At 46.6% G+C, this 19,704-nt stretch overlaps 1 protein-coding gene and 1 non-coding gene across 3 annotated transcripts in view; one reads left to right on the forward strand and one right to left on the reverse strand.

Moving 5' to 3' along the window:
• The first annotated feature begins 3,974 nt into the window (after positions 1-3,974).
• Stxbp1 (syntaxin binding protein 1) overlaps positions 3,975-19,704 on the forward strand; it is a 59,978-nt gene continuing 44,248 nt past the window's right edge. For both annotated transcript variants that reach the window (XM_028757123.1, XM_028757124.1), the window contains exon 1: positions 3,975-4,194. In XM_028757123.1, the coding sequence (XP_028612956.1) occupies positions 4,158-4,194 (37 nt within the window). In that variant the 5' untranslated portion in view covers positions 3,975-4,157. The remainder of the gene's footprint in view (positions 4,195-19,704) is intronic.
• LOC114612226 lies at positions 18,919-19,044 on the reverse strand. The gene has a single exon (XR_003709959.1). It is a non-coding gene; the product is annotated as a small nucleolar RNA SNORA31 (small nucleolar RNA).

Raw genomic sequence — 19,704 nt, forward strand, 5'->3', positions numbered from 1 at the left:
CTTGTTGGAGTGGAAATGGGACCGCGCGGGGAACTAAGGTTCATGCTCAGGGGGTCTCCGGCAGACCAGCTAAGATAAGGCGCACACACTCGGGGATACAAGATGGCAGCTCGGGATCTTTATTTTTTATTATTATTATTTCTTTTTTTGCGGGGGGGTTTGAGACAGGGTTTCTCTGTGTAGCCCTGGCTGTCCTGGAACTCTGTAGACCAGGCTGGCCTCGAACTCAGAAGTCCGCCTGCCTCTGCCTCCCAAGTGCTGGGATTAAAGGCGTGTGCCACCACCGCAGGGCTAGGGATCTTTATTTTTCTGGTAGGATTTCAAGTAAATTCAGTCTACCCGTGAACTTGCTATGTAGCCAAGGATGAAGGAAGGTCATCTTGAACTCTCGATCTCTTCCCCTCCTTTGCTTCTACCTCTCAAGTGCCAAGATTATAGGAGCCAGCACCCACCACAGTCAAGCTCCGTGGTGGATTCTTGCTCTCATCCCATTTGTTCTTTGAACTTTTTAAAAATAGCATCCACTCTGACCTTAGCCACCGACAGGGAACACGCCAGGTATGCACACATGCAGAAACTATCTTCCTTCTGGTCCTTGTTTCTGCTGAAATAAGGAGCTGCTGTATTTTAGTGATCTTTGAGGAGGTTTCTTGTGCACAGATCCCACACCTCCTGAAAGCCCCTGAGCAGTGCAGCCAGCCAGCGCCTAGAGCTGTGCCCGCCCGTCTGACCCTTAGGCTCTCCGCTATAATCACAACAGACCCTCTTTTCCTGGAGAAGCCAAATTCTCTCCTGTTGCTGGGTGTTTCACCTACAGTGTGTCTGTCAGGATGCTCTCCCATTCCCTCTTTGCTACTTTTTCCGCCTTTGGTTCAGGGAGCCCAGCCAGTTCTTGGGTCAGGTGTCCTGTCAGCTACTTTCACAGCCGGCTTTCCTGTTTCAGTACTTTCCAGCATGCGTGACTCCCCTACTACTGCTGGTCTGTGCCATCAGACCCTCAAGGGCAGGAATCTTACCTTACAGCATTTGGACTGGACCCCTAATGCCACTCTGTTAACCTTTATTGGCCCACTTGACTGGATGAATGGCAATCCAGCCCTCAACATCCCCCAACTCCTTAACCAGAAGGGATTTCTCAAGCTTCTAATTCATGTTTCTGTGGTAGATGCATTAATTGTGGAGTCTCTGTTGATACATGCCAGCTGGTTAAGGAAGGAGCATGTGGTGTCACAACTGTACCCGGGGTTCCCTTACATTTACACACACTAGCTCCTTCTCCAGATGTACCCAGAATCTACCAATGTGTTCTGTAAGCCAAGGCAGAACTGAGACATGGAGAGAAGACATATTGTACTTTCTGTCTAGGAAGGAAGCAAAAGGTCATTTGGGTGTAGACTGGAGTAGAGGCCAGATGTCTGGGTTCCTTTTCCTGTTCTTGTGATAAAATATCCTGATAAAAGTACTTTAAAGCCGGGCGGTGGTGGCACACCTTAATCCCAGCACTTGGGAGGCAGAGGCTGGCTAACTTCTGAGTTCGAGGCCAGCCTGGTCTACAGAGTGAGTTCCAGGACAGCCAGGGCTATACAGAGAAACCCTGTCTCGAAAAACCAAAAAAAAAAAAAGTACTTTAAGGAAGAAAACATTTATTCTTGGTTTACAGCTCAAGGGCAAGTCCATTATGGCAAGGTAGGAATGGAGGGAGGTGCTTGAGGTCACATTGCATCCACAGTCAGGAAGCAGAAAGCAATGCCTATTTGTACTCAGCTCACAGCCCGAAGGATGAAGAGTGCTTCATGCTTGTCATGGTATGTGCTCAGAGAACAACTCTGTGGTCCATTCTCTTCTCTCTTTATGTGGGCTCCAATGACTGACCTCAGGTTATCAGTCTTGCTTCAAGACTACCCATTGAGCCATTGATTACCCATTGAGCCATACTTTGTAGCCCATTTGTTTCGGGTTTTTGAGACAGGAGATTGCCATGTAGTCCAGGCTGGCCGAAGTTCACAAAAAAAAAAATCTCTTGCCTTAACCTCTCAAACACTGGGATTACAGATCTTTGCCACCACGTCTAGCACTCCTTTATGATTAAAAAATTAATTTATTATTATGTATATGTGTGTATGATGTGTGTATGTATATGTTCTATGGCACTCGTGTAGAAGTCAGACAATTTTCAGGGAGTTGGTTCCAGAGAACTGCTGTAAAGTTTTATTATGTTTATCTAATGTGTGGTACCAAGTGCCACTATTCGTGTATGGAGGTCAGAGAACTTGTGGGAGTCTGTTTGTTGCTTGCACTAAGTGGATTCTGGGGATCAAACTCAGGTTGTAAGGCCAGATGACAAGTGCCTTTACCCCATAGCCCTTCCTTTGTGAATTTGTTGTTGTTGTTTTGTTTTTAGAAACTGGATATATGTAGTGCTGGCTGGCCTGAAACTCACTATGTAGACCATGGTAGCTGACCAGGAACTCAAAGAGTTTGTCCTGCTTCTGCCACCCAAGTGCTCAGATTAAAGGTCTGTGCCGCTCTGCCCTCCTCTGTGGTTCTTCCTTGTTTGTTTGTTTGTTTGTTAAGACAGCATTTTTCTGTGTAACCCTGGCTGTCCTGGAACTTGTTCTATAGACCAGGTTGTTCTGAAACTTGCTCTGTCGACCAGACTGGCCTCAAACTCAGGGATCTTCCTATCTCTCTGTCTGTCTCCTGCATGCTGAGACTAAAGGTATGTGCTACCACACCTAGCTCCTTTGTGGTTTTTCTTTTTTAAAATGTGTTTTTAAAAAAGATTTATTTATGCATGTATTTTATATATGTGGGTGTTTGTTGGCATGTATGCACATCAGAAGAGGGCATTGGGTCCTATGTAGTCCTTGGACTACAAAGATGGGGTTGGAGATTTGGCTTAGTGGTAGAGTGCTTACCTAGCAAGCACAAGGCCCTGGGTTTGATCCTCAGCTCTGGAAAAAAAAATAACAAATAGACTACAAAGACAATTGTGAGCCCATGTGAATGCTAAGACTTTAACTCAGCACCATCATCTGGTAGAGCACTCAGTGCTCTTAAGCACTGAGCCATCTCTCTAGCCTCCTCCTTTATGATTTTCGAATTGGTTGGACTTGTTCGTTTTTCTTTGCACTTTTTTTTTCCCAGGGTCAGGGATCAAAGTGGAGACCTTGCATATAACAAGCAAGAGCTCCACCACTGAGGTCCATCTCCCACTTTTGTTCTGTATTTCGAAAGCAACCTTCTTCATTAGCAAATACGGCACAGTGAAAACCGTGACCATGTAGACTGCAAGAAGGAGATGCTGAGTCCGGAGTAGATTCTATAGTATTTCCTAATTAGATTTGGATCTTGAAAACTACTTGATTTGTACCATGTCTTGTGCATGAGTGCCGCCCCAGTGTACAGAATATCAGCTTATACATAGTAATGGGAGAACAATATTCATTAGTGAGTATAGATAAAATAGCACAACAGCAAGTGCCTCGGGTATTTGTTTTTGCACCTGAAAATGAAGATTAGAAACAATGCTCAGATACTGCGCAAATTTAGTAAGATGATACTTGAAAGGTGTGTGACACTGAGCTTAGCGCTCCACAGACCACAGAGACACACGGATAGTTTCATTGTACTGTAAGTCTATATTGTCGCTGGGAATGGGAATACAGTTAATAAGAATCTGCTCTCAGGGTTCGTTTTGTTGGCAGGAGAAAGTGGAAGGCCAAAAAAGCAGAAAGAGCATCACAGCCTGGCTTTGGGGACATTCCCATGGCCTGGACAGCTAGAGCAGGGCTGATGAGGGGATTTTAGGACCCTGAGCCCCGGGCGCGCGCGTAAGGCGCAGGGGAGGGCGCTCCCGGAGCCCGCATCCCGGAGGGCGGGGTCTCACGTCCGGGCAGCACTTCTATTGGCGGAAGCACGCGGGTGACGCTGACGGCTGGCGCGAGGCCCTGCCCCCGCAGCCCCGCCCCTCCCCCGCGCGCGGACCGCTCCACAGCCTCGTTCTGGCCCGAGTCGCGCCCCCGCACGGAGTCGGCGCGTCAGTCGGTCCCGAGCGCGACTGCGGGGCGGCGGGCTGCACATAGCCGGGCGCGCGGCCCGGGGGAGGCGACGGTGTCGCGGGAGGAGCATCGGAGCCCGGAGACTCGAAGAACGCCATGGCCCCCATTGGCCTCAAGGCGGTGGTCGGAGAGAGTAAGTGGCGTCCGGGTGCTGCCCCGGGGCCGGCGAAACCCGTTATTCAGGCGCCGCCCTCCCGGGAGGGAAGCCCCTCTGGCTTCCTGCAGCTAGCAGACTTCCCTGACTCACGCTTCACCCAGATCCCCTCTTCACCTCGGTCCTCCTCACCCAAGACGCCTCCTCAGTCTCTAATCCTCCATCTCCTCTTCATCCCATCCCTCCTTCTCACACCTCGCCTTCATAAACATTCCATTTTCTTTTTTACCTTCATCCCTTCACCTCCATCACGCCATCTCTCTTCCTTCATCCCATCCCGTCTCCTCTCTCCCTGTTCATCCCAGACCCCATCTCTCCCTCCCCCACCCGCGCCTTTACCCCTCCAGCCCGCCACCCGCCTCTGCAGCATCACCCTTTTGCACCCCAACTCTTCCCCAGACGTATTCCTTTCCTACCGTCTCCCTTCCTTGCCTTCTGCATTTCCAGAGCTCCCAATTCCGCTCCCCCCCCCTTTTTTCTGTCTCCAATCCCTCCCTCTTTCCCACCCTCGCTCGTGAATCGTGACGAACGAAGGCTGGCCTGCGTCCTCCTCCCTCCCTGCTTTCCTCTCCCGGGAGCAGGGCGCTGTCCCCGGCTTCAGAGACCCACCTGGGAGCGGCAGGGCGCGCGCCGCTTGGGCCACTCCTGCCAGCTGGGGAGGGGACACGGGGTTTTCCTGAGGCGCTGCTCCCGCAGGGCTCCCTCCGCCTCCCCTTCCCGAGGCTGGACTTAAAGGGAGGGGTCTTAGCCGGGTCCGAACCCTTAGAAATCCCAAGGGAGAAGGGGAGCAGTTTCAGAGTGCCGCGGGAGGAGTGGCCCCAGCCTGCGCCGCAGTCTGCGGTCTCTCGCTGCTCGTGGGACTTAGCCCTGGGCGTCGCTGCGGGGAAGATAGGACTGTTTATGGGTTTGCATGAAAGGCGCAGCAGACATTTTTTAATTTATTTTTTTATCTATTTTTATAATGGATGGTTATCGTCGAAGTGAGGGAGGGCGGGTTGTAGGTATTTAAAAAACAGCGTTCTCAAATAAAGATGGGTGACCTAGGTAGAAAAATAGTGCCTCTTGAGTATTTTGGCACGTCTTTACAATGAAACCGTGTGAGGACCGATGTGGCCTTCGCTCTCTCCATTTAGAGTGAGAGAAAATGAAAGTGCTTTTTCCCTGTAGGAGAGGTGGAAATTTACAGTTTCCTTTTTCAGTGATCCTCTTCTATGGTAGCTTCCTCTCAGCCCCCAGCCCCCATCAAATGCAGCAAAACTGTTGAGCGTCGTAATTGCCTTCCCCTTATTCTTTTGACTGGTATATGGAGGATATTCTTTTGGTGGAATCTTGCCATGTACAATCTGCTCTGATACAGTACATCAGAAGGAAATTATGATAAAAACAAAACCAAAATGGACATTTTTTTTTAAAAAAATACCCATGCTAGCACCCATGCTGTAAGGTTACTTGAACTGTTTTCTGAGGAGAGTCAGTGTTTAAGGCTGCAAGTATCCGTAGGGATTTTCTGTTGTCAACATCTTCATTTGTACCCATGGGAAAGCAATTGAGGCTTTGGAGCAGTTAAATGATTTGCTGAAATCACTGTTAATTAATTTTTAAAAATCTAGTGTCCATTTCTTTGTAATTTAAATAAAGATAACATCCTTGCTTTCTGCATACATTCAGTTTTCTCTCTACCGCCTTTTCAAGGGTTAGAGGTGTGGGATGGAATGTCATATTCCAGATATTATTTTTGAATATTGCATTTGAAAGATAAAATACTTATTATAGAACCTCACCCAAGACAGTCTCTATAGTCCAGGCTGCTGGCCCAGAAGGCACTATGTAACCCAGACTGGTATTAAATTTATCTTAATCCCCCTGCCTCAGCTCCACAAATGCTGAAGATTATAGATGTGAGCCACCAACTCCAGCTTATTTTTTTGCTTATTTGAGACAAGGTCTCACTTTACAGCCTTGGCTAGCCCGGTACTTGCTACCCAGTCCAGGCTGGCTTTGCATTCATGGTAATCCTCCTGCCTCAGGCTACCAAAATGCTGGTGTTACAGGCTTGCACCACCATACCCAGTTGAGAAGTAAGGTTTTTGCATCCTTTTGCAAAGATTATGTAGGTGTCACCAAAACCTCTTGCTTTGCTTCTTTTAGAAGTAAGCATCAAAAAAAAAAATCAGTATGCAATATGGTCAAAATTTCCTTTGAAGCAAAGTGAAACTGTGGCATACAAAAATAAGCGCAATTAAAAAAAATGGTGAATGTGTGAACAGGTTTCTATTCCTGTGACAATTGAGTTAGGCATGTGCTTTAGGAAAATACATCACTGAATACTATTTTAATGCTACCTTCTCGTTTTCGGTGGGGTTTCTGCTTTGACTTTTTTCTCCAAAAAATAAGAGTGAAATGAAGTTGCTTTTTTTTTTTTTTTCCTTTTTTGCTGTCTTGAGAACTGAGTCTAATACAGTCCAGGTGCGCCTAGAGCTGGCAGAGGCTTCTGATGAGCACAAACTGATCCTCCAGCTTCTACCTCTGGAGCCTCCCACAACTGTCTCATTTTAAGCAGTGCTGGGGATTGAACCTGGGACCTCTAGTATGCTAGGTTAGCACTCTACCCACTGAGCTACATCTAAAGCTAAAGCTTAGTGTGAAAAACCACTATGCACCAGTTTAAATATCACCTTCCTTTTGGTCTAAGTTAACATCCCATAGTCATGGTATTAAGGTTATTGTAGCTGTAATGAAACACCTTGACCAGAATTAACTGTGGGAGGAAAGGATTTATCCGCATCACAGCTCATCACTGAAGGAAGACAGGACAGCAGGCACCTGAAGTCAGGAGCTGATGCAGGCCTGCTCCTTTCTTACAAAGCCCAGGGGTGGTCTTACCTACAATGGGTTGGGCTCTCCCACTTCAGTCAGTAATTAAGAACATGCCCTTCAGGCTTGTCTACAGCCCCATTTCACAGAGGCATTTTCTTAATCGAGGCTCCCTCCTTTGAAGGCTCTAGCTGTGTGAAGTTGACTTAAAACTAGCCAGCACGGTCACTGTCAGATTTTTTTCTTTTTTTTTTTTGGTTTTTCGAGACAGGGTTTCTCTGTATAGCCCTGGCTGTCCTGGAACTCACTCTGTAGACCAGGCTGGCCTCGAACTCAGAAATCTGCCTGCCTCTGCCTCCCAAGTGCTGGGATTAAAGGTGTTCGCCACCACCGCCCGGCCAGATTTTTTTCATAAGTAAAAAATTATCTTGTTTTTGTTTGTTTGTTTTGGGGGAGGCCCACCTCTGAATGCTGTGTCCTTTTGAATGCATAGACCAGTTCTCTGATACGGGGTTCTGGACCCCAAACTTGCAACAGCTCATCATTGGCAGTTGATACATATTTGTTGAATGAGCAAATATCTAGGATATGAATAAACATAAAATAAGTGTAGTTTTGAACCCCTTACCTTCCCCCACAGTCTGGCCCAATCTAATTTAGAGCATTGCACATGTGCAGTACCAGCCCCAGGGGCCTTCTGGTCCCTTCTGAGTTGACCTTTGGACAGCCTATGGGCAGTAGGTATAGAAAGAGGATATGGGATGACTTGACTTATTCTACAGACATTTATTTAGAGCTTGCTAGGAACTATGAGAGTTTCAAAGCTGAAAGCTGAATAAAACATAGGCCTGATGTACCAAGTAAGCATGGTGACATATGTCTTTAATTCTAGAATTTGGGAGGCAGAGTTCCAGGGCAGCCAGGGATACTTAGTGAGACCCTGTCTTAAAACCAACGAACCAGCCAACAAACCCCTAAAACCAAAACAACAGCAAAATAGGACTAATTCTACTGTGTGGCAGTCAATACTCCAGAAGCTTTCCGTTGCTTTCTCAATACGTTTTAGAACACACTCAGTGTGTTGCACTTGTGTGTGTTGGTCTTGGCTAATTAGTTTGTAAGTTTCTTTTTTCTTTCTTTCTTTCTTTTTTTTTTTTTTTTTTGATTTTTCAAGACAGAGTTTCTCTGTGTAGTCCTGGCTGTCGTGGAACTCACTCTGTAAACCAGGCTGGCCTCGAACTCAGAAATCCGCCTGCCTCTGCCTCCCAAGTGCTGAGATTAAAGGCATGCGCCACTAAAGCCTAGCAGTTTATGAGTTTCTTAAGGGGAGAGTAGGGTTCTTGTTCTTGGGTCTGTCCTCAGTGCATGATTTAGGCATTGACACACAATTAATGCTGGACAAACAACTAATGAGAAAGGGAACAGGCTCAGTAACTAGAATTAGGACCGTGTGCCAGCTGGGACTGTGGGTTCTTGTGCCCCTGTGCCATCTTTATACTGGGGATGAACTCAGGTCTTCATGCTTGCTCAGCAAGAGCCTTAGTAGCTGACTACCTCCCTGAATTGAAAGGGTCATTATTTATTCACTTCAGGACTACAGCTTCATTTTTAGGATTAAGCTTATTTATTTGTTTGAGTTGGGAGTGTGCCACAGACCTGTGGAGGTAAGAAGGCTTTTAGGAGTCAGCCCTTCCTCTTACCATGTAGGGTCTCAAGGATCAACTTCAGTTCAAGGTTGGCTGCAAATACTACCCATATCCACAAAGCCATCTTGCCGACCCAGGGCTATGGCTTTTAATTTTTTTTTAATTCACTCTATCTATGTGTCTGTCTGTCTATCATCTATCTATCTATGAATGATTTGTTCAAAACAAAGTGTCTTTGTATAGTTACGACTGTCTTGAAACTCAAACTCACAGAGATCCACCTGCCTCTGCCTCCCGAGATCTGGGATTAGAGGTATACCTGTCACCACCACCTGGCTAAGATTTATTTTTATTTGTGTGTCTTTTGAGTGTGTAGTACCTACAGAATCTTGAAGGGGGTAGCAGATCCTGTGGAGCTGGAGTTACAGGTGGTTGTGAGCCACTGGATGTGCATACTAAGAATCAAATGCAAACTCTCTGGAAGATCCTATCTAAACAGACAATCAAAAACAGATTCCAGATTTTCTTATGCTGTTCCCTATGGACAGTCTCTTCCTGCTCTCAGCTCCTGGCAACCAACTTTTTCTATTCCCTGTAGTTTTGCCTCTTCCAGAATATTATGCCAATGGAATATAGCATATAGCTCTTTTTCTTTTGTTTGTTTGTTTGTTTGAGGCAAGATCTCACTGTGTCACCCTGGCTGACATGAAACTCAATATATAGAACACGCTGGCCTTGAACAGAGATCCACCTTCCTCTGCCTCCCAAGTGCTGGGATCAAAGGTGTATACTACTACACCCAGCTCTTAAAATGTGATTTCTGGGGCTGGAGAGATGGCTCAGTTGGTAAAGTCCCTGTTGTGCAAGCATGAGGACCTGAGTTCAGGTCCCCAGCCCCAGGTAAAAGTGCCAGGTGTAGTCACATGCATCTGTAACCCTAGCTAGGAGGGCATGGATGGAGGAGACAGATGGACCCCTGGAACACACTGGCCAAGTAGTCCAGCAAATCTGAGCCATAGGCACAGAGGGAACTAGTCATAAGCTACGGTAGGTAGTGATAGCACAAGACACATGATGCTGGCTTCTGACCTCCATTTGTTTGAACAAACATGTATTTTCATGCACAGGTATACATACAAACATACACACATATCTCTCTCACATACAAAGTATATAAATTTGATTTCTTTCATCCAGAGTGGTTGTAGTACATGTTGTCTATCTCAGCACTAGAGAGGCAGAGGCAGGAGGATTGCAGCAAGTTCTATTGCGCATACATACCATGGCACACATGTAGGAGTCCTAAATTGGTTCTCACCTTCTACCATGTGGGTCCTGGAATTCAACCGAGGGTCATCAGGCTTAGTGGCAAGCACCTTTACCCACTGAGCCCTTCTGTGGCTCCTTTCCCTGCTGCAGAACCTGCAGAGAGCCGCCCTGCCTCACCTTTCCTCTAGGTGTCTGAGGGTGGCAGCTCTACACTTCCTCCCCAGCCCCTCTCCCCTGCTCTGCCCCTCCCTTCCCTCCTTCCTTCCTTTGACAGGATCTTTGTATTGGTTCCAGGCTAAACTCAATTCTTAGGCTCAAGTGTACCTTCTACCTCATCTCCTTCCCCTCCTTTGAATATTTTTAATAAAAACAACTTTCTTGATGTAATAATTGTGATTTTATGTCTTTTTAGACATAAAAATGTAAAAATTATTTTGAGTGATCTCATTGTGTCTTCCTTCCCAGTTTATTTTATATTATTTATTATTATTTTCTTGTTTTAACTTTGAGATGGTGTCTCACTGTACAGTTCAGGCTGGCCTGGAACTCACAGTAGTCCTCCTGCCTTGGCTTCCTTACTGCCGAGTTTACAAGTTTGTGCCATCACATACCAGCTATTTATTTAATTTCTCTTCTCTCTTTCTTGCTTGCTTTCTTTTTTTTTTCCTTTCTTCTTCTCTCTCTCTTTCTCTCAGTTGTTTTGAGACAGGGTTTCCCAGTGTAATCAGCCCTGGTTGTCCTGGACTCAATTTGTAGACCAGGCTGGCCTTGAACTCACAAACATCCATCTTCTTCTGCCTCCCAAGTACTAGGATCAAAAGCATGTGTCACTATGCTCAGGGTTTTGTTGTTGGTTTTGTTTTTTGTTGTGTTTTGGTGTTCATTTCTAGATATAGTTCTATTTTGAACTGTTGTCACCCTATAATGATGTGATTTAAAATTTAAGTTGGGACAGATTTCCCTAAGCAGTGGTTTAGGGCCCAAGTAGCATCCCTATGTCTTTTTCAGTTGTAGAGGACTTGCATCTGCCCTGTATCCAACAAGGGCTTATTGTGTTGGCTGTACATTAAAAAAGTTTCTCTCTCTGTTGTTTGTTTTGTTTTTGTTTTCTTTTTTTCTTCTTTTTTGTTTTTTTTGGCACACAGCACCTCTGAGGCTAACAGGTGTTTGGCAGCTAATGAAGTATTCTTTCTTTCTTTCTTTAGTGAATTGGTCAGGCCAACTTTTATAGTTGGCAATACAGCAACCCTAAATTGTGTGCTGTGGTCCTGAGCTTGCCCTAGGAGAACTGTCTCAGGAATGCCAGCTTTGAGGCTGATCAGAGGGATGCAGTTCTTCCTAAGGGTGTTTGGCTAGGGGTTAAGCATTATGAAGTGCTCCTGAGAATGCTAATTCCAAGATGTGTCTTTACTGTAAGCATCCTTTAATGTCTTTCCTCTGAGTAATTGAAGCTGTTAAGAGCAGGTGTCTTGGCCATTGGGAAAATAGCTGGTACACCCTTGCCCTGTCATACACCCTTGCCCTGTCGTACACCCCTGCGAACTGTCAATCAGCTTCTCAGCAACCAACCAGATCCTCATCATCGAAGCTCAGTTGCTTTGAACAGTTCACAGAGACTTGAGAAAACTCTACTTCAGGAGGCTTTGCCTTAGTCACAGCTTCCCCAGACAACTCGCGAAGATGAGCAAGAAATAGGTTCTGCTACAACAAGCCTCTGTGAACTCTACACGACCCTGCATGAGCTGTTCTCATTTAGGGCTGGAAGGGAGCCTGTTTATGAAGGTAGAGGTTCAAATTGGTCTCCAGGAGTCAGTCTTTCTGTAGTGGCCTTTGGAGATGTCAGAAAACTCAAAGGCTATGGAAGACACCTAAGTTCACTCAGTGACCTTCAGGGGATCTGGATCCCAATGCCATATGGTGGTTTTTTTCAACCATTGTATAGACTGTAGTCTGTTAGTACTAGAAGCTGTGCAGCAAGGTGATGGATTCGGAAACCTGCTCCTCCTGCCTTGGCCTCCACAGTGCTGGGATTATAGGCCCGTACCACCAGGCCCAGCTCGATCTGGTTCTTGTGGGGTCCATGTAGCACCACAGCAGTGACCTGTCCTGGCTGGGACTTTGGATAATGTTGGGATCCCCAGGAAACAAGTGAGGACAAGGAGATCTGTAAAAGGAAAGGCTAGCTGTGCAGAAGGTGGTCTCAGTGTGGCCTGAGTAAGGCAAGCAGAGGAAGTGCTGAGGTTGGCAAGAAAGAGGGATCCGGTATAGCTTAGCTGGGGAAGGGAAGACAGAAGCCAGAGGGGTGCTGGATCTCCTTAGCCTTGTGCTGCCTTAAAGTTCTTCCTATTGTATCTATTTTTGTGATGGAAAGGAGCATGCATGTCCACAGTGTGTCTGTAGGGTAGAAGACAACCTGTTAGAGCTGGTTTTCTGCCTCCATCATGTAGATCCCAGGGATTAGACCCAGGGTGTCATGCTCGGTAGCACACTCCTTTGCCACTGAGTCGTCTCCCAGGACCTTATGTTGTTTTTCAGAAGCTCTGGAGACCCCATGCAGACTTTTAAGTCAGTAGGAGACAGGGTCAGAATGGTTTAGAAAGTGTTCTGGTTCTCTGTGGAGGCTGGATGGGAGGCAGTGAGTTAGGGGCTGTGGTGGTGTCCTGGCTGTGGCAATACTGGGGAGACTGGTAACCTAGGTCTAAGACATACAGTGGATGGGGGAAGGAGGTAAGCTAGGAGACATCTCATGGATGTTGAAGGGTTACGTCACGGCCATCAGATGTGAGGGCTGAGAAGAGAAGGCTGGAAACCAGTCCTAGTTTAGAACAGCAAGTCCTAAGATCCTATTGTTCAATAGGAGGCAAGGGCAAGAGGAGCAGAGGTTTTGAGGAACATTAGCTTCCTAGGCACCTAGGCACCTAGGCACCGTCTCCGAGAATATGCTAAGAGGCAGTGGGCAGGGATAGCAGAGACCAGGGAGAGGTCATGATGGAGGTGCAGGCTGGGGGCCATGAGATGACCTAAGCTGTTGGGGACAGTCAGTCAGATAGAGGATGGGAAATGTGGGACAATGAGTGAGGGAGACACTGACACTGACTGACAGGCCCAGCAGGAACAGCCTGAGAGGCAGCAGGGAGCCAGAGCTGTCCAGGGTGTCTAAGCCTTTGCCCTTAATTCCCAGTGACCTTGAGCCTGCTGCAGTTGTTCAGCTCCTGGGCAAGGCTTCTCTCTCCAGCAAGGAGGCTCTGTAATCTGGACCCTTGAGGAGCGTTCACCTCTTGGTGCTTTCCCAGTGTTAGAGTTAGGAGCTGTCTGTGCTGACTTCATTGTTCCTGGTTGCTTGGAAGAGGAAGTGTGGGTGTATGTGGAAAGGCAGTGTTTGTGCTGTGTTAACAGGGCATCATACAGATCAGGCTCTGGGAGGCATCTGAGAAGCCCCTGGTTAGGGCTCTTACCCACTGTGGGGACTCAGTTTATTCTGTCTGTTGGGTGAATCACCTCATCAAGCCTTTTCCTGTGTGACTTTCCCAGACAGACAGCACTAGACTGGTGTTTCATGCCAGACAGACGGACAAGGGCAAGTCAGGAGGACTGCAGCAGTGGAGCAGAAAGACAGCTCACACTGAGCTCAGATACAGCAGTTCCTGTGACAGCAGGAGGCAGCTCTTTGTGCTGCAGGCTAGCAGCCCAAAGAGGAAGAACTCGCAGGTATGGTGATTCTCTGCAGCGAGGAGTGACCAAGCCCTAGCCATGTCTTCTGAGGTGACTTAGTTTTTAGGGTAGCTAGGAGGGAATTCAGAGAGAAGCCCTTCTCAGGAGAAAAATGAAGTATGGGAGCTGAGCAGGGTTCTTCTGTGATTTGGAGTCAGGTCACACTCTCTGGTCTTTAAGCAGTAGGCCTCTGAGAGCAAGCCTTTGTAATTACTAGGCAGGGAATAGTGCTGGAGACACACACACACAATAAATAAATAAATAAATAAATAAATAAATAAATAAATATTTAAAAAATGACTCGGGGCTGGAGAGATGGCTCAGCAGCTAAGAGCACTGACTGCTCTTCCAGAGGTCCTGAGTTCAATTCCCAGCACAATGTGACTCACAACCATCCGTAATGGGATCCAATGCCCTCTTTTGGTGTGTCTGAGGACAGGAAAATGACTCAGACTACAGGCTCACCTTGTTCCTGTGTAAAGGCCCTTGGGATCTTAAGATGAGGCAGTCCTGTCTCCAAAGAGTTTCGCAGTTAGCTTTGCTTTAGAGATTCTCAGAGTGTTACCTGCTGGGAAAGCACCCTAAATAGCTTCGATAGTGCCCCCTATCTGTGACCTTCTGCCATTTGGATGTCCCACCTCATGGTGCTCAGACTTTCTTTTCTTTCCAATTATCTATCTGGCTTTTGCTGAGTTTTCTAGGAGGATTCCTCAAGTTTGGTATTCCATTTTTCTGCTTAAGTTTTTGTTTCTATTGTCATATTCTATCAACATTTTAAAAGTTCTTTTTTTCTGACTCCCAAGTGTACACACACACACACACACACACACACACACACACACGCAATCTCTATTTCCTCCTCTGTTTTGGTGGTAGTTTTGTTTTAGTGTCTGCTTTCCATGCAGGAATTCTTCCTCAGATGTTCACACAGGAATTCGTCCTCAGACAAACTGTGTTGTCTGCTTATGATTAAGAGTGGGAGACACTAACAGCAGGTGAGAGCTTTCAGCCTGGATGGGATGTGTTGATAGGATGAAAAGACAAAATCAGTGTCTTTTCATCTTAGACTCAAAGTCCCCAAGAAATGTCCTCCTTCCCTAGAGACTACAGTCTAGTTACGGGAATCCTGGGAATTTAGTGGATGGAAGGACTGGTAGAGGGGATTCCCCTTACCCTCAGATACGGTTTCTCCATGCAGCCCTGGTTGTTCTGTAGACTAGGCTACCTCAAACACATAAATCTGCCTGCCTCTGCCTCCTGATTGCTGGGATCAAAGGCGTGTGCCCCATGCCCAGCAGGAAGAGGATTCTTGAGGAGCTGTGTACATAGCTCATTTCTGCCTCTCCTTCTGAGGCCTAGTGGAATAGTGGGAATTCTGGAATTTTGGCTTCTTTTTAAAAAACATAAAAATATTGAGAATATGTTTTTGTTTTAATCCCAGGTGTGGGGATTTGGGGGTGCTTCTCAGCAGCTGAGTGTGGTTTGTCTCATGCTCTAGCAGAGGCATGGTGTTGTCAGCTGCATGTAGTTTCTGGGATTGGGTAAGATTTGGAATTCTGGGAATTTTTCAATGTGTATATAAATGCTAGGGCCCCCTAGGTGAGGTTGGGAGTTGTTGGTCATTTACGGAGGTTGGTTACAGTTTGCTGGAGTTGTGCTCAAAGAGAAATAAGAAGGAATTAGATTCAGAGATCTTTAGCTCTTTCTATCTCTTCTCTATCCTTCTTTCTCTCCTATCTAGTGATGGGGGGTTGAAACCAAGGGGATAAAGGGTAGAGGAAAAGAGAAGAAACTACAGAGTAGCAAAGACCAGCAACAGATGCCTGTGCTCACCAGGTGTCTTAGCTCCTCCAGGCCAAGGGGAAATACCATTGTTCTGGGGTGTTGGAGGTGTGTGGTTGCCCAGCCACGGACAGTGGTGAAAAGTATGAAGTCTGCCCATATGCTCTCCTCCTGAGCTCCACGGGCACTGCATGCTGCCAGTCCTAAAAGCCTCTGGGTTCTATGGTGTTTGCTAGTTTTTACTGCCCTCATTACTGAGTCAGGCTGGATGGACACACCTTTGATGGAAGCAAAGCAGCTAGTATGTCTGGTATAGAAAATCAGACCACAGATTGTAAAATGAGATATTAGTTAGGAGACCTGCATCCTAGGAAGGAAAGAGGGAGGTGCCCATCGGACGGGCTGGGCTCCACCACAGCCGTCTTTCTCATAGCAAGTGACAGGCTCTTTGGCCTGCTATTTTTTTTCTTTCTTACTGACATAAGCAGTCCTAAATCTCAGCATTTTAGTGCTGGTTGTGTGGGCAGCAAATGAGAGCTTGGCTACAGGTTAAAAACAAATATTTGGGTCCAGTGTGGTGGCACTTGTCTTTAATCTTGGCACTTGAGAGGCAGAGGCAGATGGAGCTCTGTGAGTTTTGAGGTCAGCCTGGTGTTCATAGGCCAGGTCAGCCAGAGTATAAAGTGAGACCTTGTCTCTTCCTTCCCAAAACACATACACACACACACACCCCAAACAAACAAAACACCACAAGCAAGCAAACAAACAAACAAACAAACAAACAAACAAAAAAACCCCAAGTATCTGTGATAGCCTGAATCCAGGAATCTCATGATGAACTAGCTTTCCAGACTCCAACTTATATCTTCAACAAAGTGGTCGTGAGTATAGAGCCATAATGCAGTTACACAGTGTGGAAACTTCACCAGGCTTTCTCTGCTACTTTCCCACTGCTCAGTTGAGGGCCAAAATCACCCCAACACTCAGCCTTCACTGAATGCTTCAGCAGGGTATCCCAATTATGCCTGGGTATTTGGAGAGGTGTGTATAGTCCATAGAGAATGGGAGAGAGCTGCTGCCTGCCTTTTCAACTGGAAAAGAACAATAAAATGTGTACATAGGAACTTTGAAAAAACTGTTGTTTAGGGGGAGCATGGTGGTACACACCTTGAACCCCAGGATTTGAGAGGCAGGGGCAGGCAGATCTCTGGGAGTTTCAGGTCAGCTGGAACAACAGAGTGAGATCCTCAAAAGCAAAATAAAACAAGTTGTTTGGTTCTCCTCTCCTGGGTTTTTGGAAAAGGTCCAAGCTGGTCCTGAACTCTATCTATATGTAGCCAAAGATTGTTGTGAACTTCTGGTCTTGTTTCCCTTCCCATGAGACTTAGCATTTGCAGATATCTACAGAGAAGGCAGACACACAGCAAAGGCTTATTCAGACAGGTTATTCTAGAAGAGCCTGCAGAGAAAGCAGCTTTAACTGTTCTCAACTGTGAAGGTCACGAGCTAAAAGTCCAAAGGAGAGGTAACCTTAAGTGAATGGGGTGGGGCTGAGGAAGAGCTCTCAGGTGAGGGAACGGGACAACAGGAAGCAGTAGCAGGTGCTAAGCTGAGGAAGGACACACCACACGGCATGGTGGCAGAGACACAGGCAGAAGGAGCACTGTGAACAGAAGTCACTTGGTCTGTGTACTCCGCGGAAGCTCACATCTGGTCCTTTCTCTGGCTTGTCAGCAGTCTTCTCTTCTGGGAGCCCCACCTTCTTCCCGTGGTTGATTCAGAGTCCAAATCCAAATAGGATGTTTCTTTTTTCCTGGTATATTTTTTTAATCTTTAGAAGATATTTTTAGAATTATTTGTTTTATTTTATGTGTATGTGTGTTTTGCCTGTATGTCTGTGAACTACATGTGTGTGTTTGATGCAGGCAAAGGTGAGGAGAGGGTTTTGGATCCCCTGGAACTAGAGTTATAGACAGTTGTGAACCATCCTGGGTCCTCTGCAAGAGCAGCAAATGCTCTTAAACACTGGTCAATGTTCCACCCCTCTTTTTTTTCTGGTATCTTATTGTAATCAATTGTGTGGATTTAGGAAAAGTATTCCTCCTGAAACTGGATCATTCTGTGTTCTTACTTCTGGTGGGACTATTTCATGCCTCTAGAAGCTTTCCTGAGGCTTCTCATGTCAGTGATACCTACAGAAGTCTGCATTGAAGGTTCCAGAGGGAATGTCAGTCTTTGCTCAGATGGCTGGGTCAGGGTAGAGTCTTGGTACTGTTGAAATTTTGGTTAGATTGCTGGTGTTTAATAGCATCCCCTGGCCAGGGCACTCAAAGTCTTCAGTCAAGGATTCCCTGGAGGTGAGTCCAGTTCCTGCCCTGCCTGCCCTGCCTGCCCTGCCTGCCCTGCCTGCCCTGCCTGCCCTGCCTGCCCTGCCTGTCCTGCCTGCCCTGCCTGCCCTGCCTGCCCTGCCTGCCCTGCCTGCTGGGTTCTTGAGATGGAGAAAGTACTTCATTGCATTTCACTTTCTTCCGAGTGTGCTTTCCATCTAATGTGGATCTCTGGGGAACACCACATGGGGAATGTAACTGGGATCCATTAGATGCCACCTCTACTAATGTGGCTGCTGGCCACTTCTTGGATCTCCAAGGTTCACAGACTTACTGCTTATCACTCAAGTGGTTGATAGAAAAATGCATTTAGACTGGAGACCAAAGGGGTACATGAGCGCCCCTGCTGGTAGTGCAAGACGGGGCAGTGTCTTTTTCTTTAGCAAATATAGACTATCTCTCTCCTCACTTAATTACTGTTGTTCCTTCCTTCCTTCTTCGTTTTCCTCCTCTTCTTCTTTCTTCTCCTCCTCCTTCTCCTTCTCGATCCCCCCACCTCTCTTTCTCTCTGTGATACTAAGAATTGAACCCTGGGCCTCACAAATGCTTGGTGAGCACTCTACCACTGAGCTGTCCTGCCTTCATTTAAAAGTTGAGACTTGGAGTAAGTTGCCTGATAGGCCTTGAACTTGCAATCCTCCTGTCTCAGGCTACTGAATAACTAGAGTTACAAGTGTTCTCCCTTCTACCCCACTGCTTCTTCTTGATTTTTTTTAGGTTCAAAGTATCAAAATAACTAGGGTTTTAAGAAAATGGAGTAGCTGCCGGGCAGTGGTGACATACACCTTTAATCCCAGCACTTGGGAGGCAGAGGCAGGTGGATTTCTGAGTTTGAGGCTAGCCTGGTCTACAGAGTGAGATCCAGGACAGCCAGGGCTACACAGAGAAACCCTGTCTTGAAAAACCAAAAAAAAAAAAAAAAAACAGTGCCTCCACTCCACGTAAATCATGATCAAAATAAGGTGTCAGTCCTATTTGTCTTAAGTCCTGGTGTTGCATGGACTGTAGGCAGCAGCCAGTTATGGCGAAAAGTGTGGAAAATAAGATCGCATGAAGAGCTTCTCAACTCAAGTGTGGGAACTTCCCTGCCACATAGATGTATACCCCAATTCAGTTTGGCCGCCACAGAGGCAGGGGAACGCTCAGGAAGCTTTTCTATTACATCCTAGTACAGACAGAAGAACAACCACAAACTGTTGAAGGACCATCAGTGCATGCAGATCTCTCTCTCTCTCTCTCTCTCTCTCTCTCTCTCTCTCTCTTTCTTTCTTTCTTTCTTTCTTTCTCTCTTCCAGACAGAGTCTTATTGTACAGACCAGGGTGACCTGGAGCTCACAAGGATCTGCCTGCCCCCACCTCGATCAAAAAGACGTGCAGCCCCACTCTGGGCTTTGTGTAGGCTGCCTTCGAGCTCGTTATGCAGACAAGGATCTTGTATTCTTTCGTGTTTGTTTTTTGGGACGAGGTCTCATTATGTAGCCCTGACTGACCTCAAACTCACAGAGATCCACCTGCCTCTGCCTCCCAAGTCCTGGAATTAAAGGCATGCTCCGCTACCACCTGGCTGTAATTTCTTATTTTTGAGATTATTATATAATTATGTCATTTCCTCCATTCCCTTTCCGCCTTCCAGCCCCCTTCATGTACTGCCCCGTCCCCCTTTCTGCTTTGTACTCACTCAAATTCATAAACTCTTTTTCTTTAATTTTTTTGTTTTGTTTTTTGTTTGTTTGTTTGTTTGTTTTTGATACAGAGTTTCTCTGTGGAGCCCTGGCTGTCCTAGAACTCACTCTGTATACCAGGCTGGCCTTGAACTCAGAAATCCGCTTGCCCCTGCCTCCCAAGTGCTGGGATTAAAGGTATGCGCCACCACTGCCCGG

This window comes from Grammomys surdaster, unplaced genomic scaffold (assembly GCF_004785775.1).
Source record: "Grammomys surdaster isolate TR1022 unplaced genomic scaffold, NIH_TR_1.0 126133, whole genome shotgun sequence".
NCBI lineage: Eukaryota > Metazoa > Chordata > Mammalia > Rodentia > Muridae > Grammomys > Grammomys surdaster.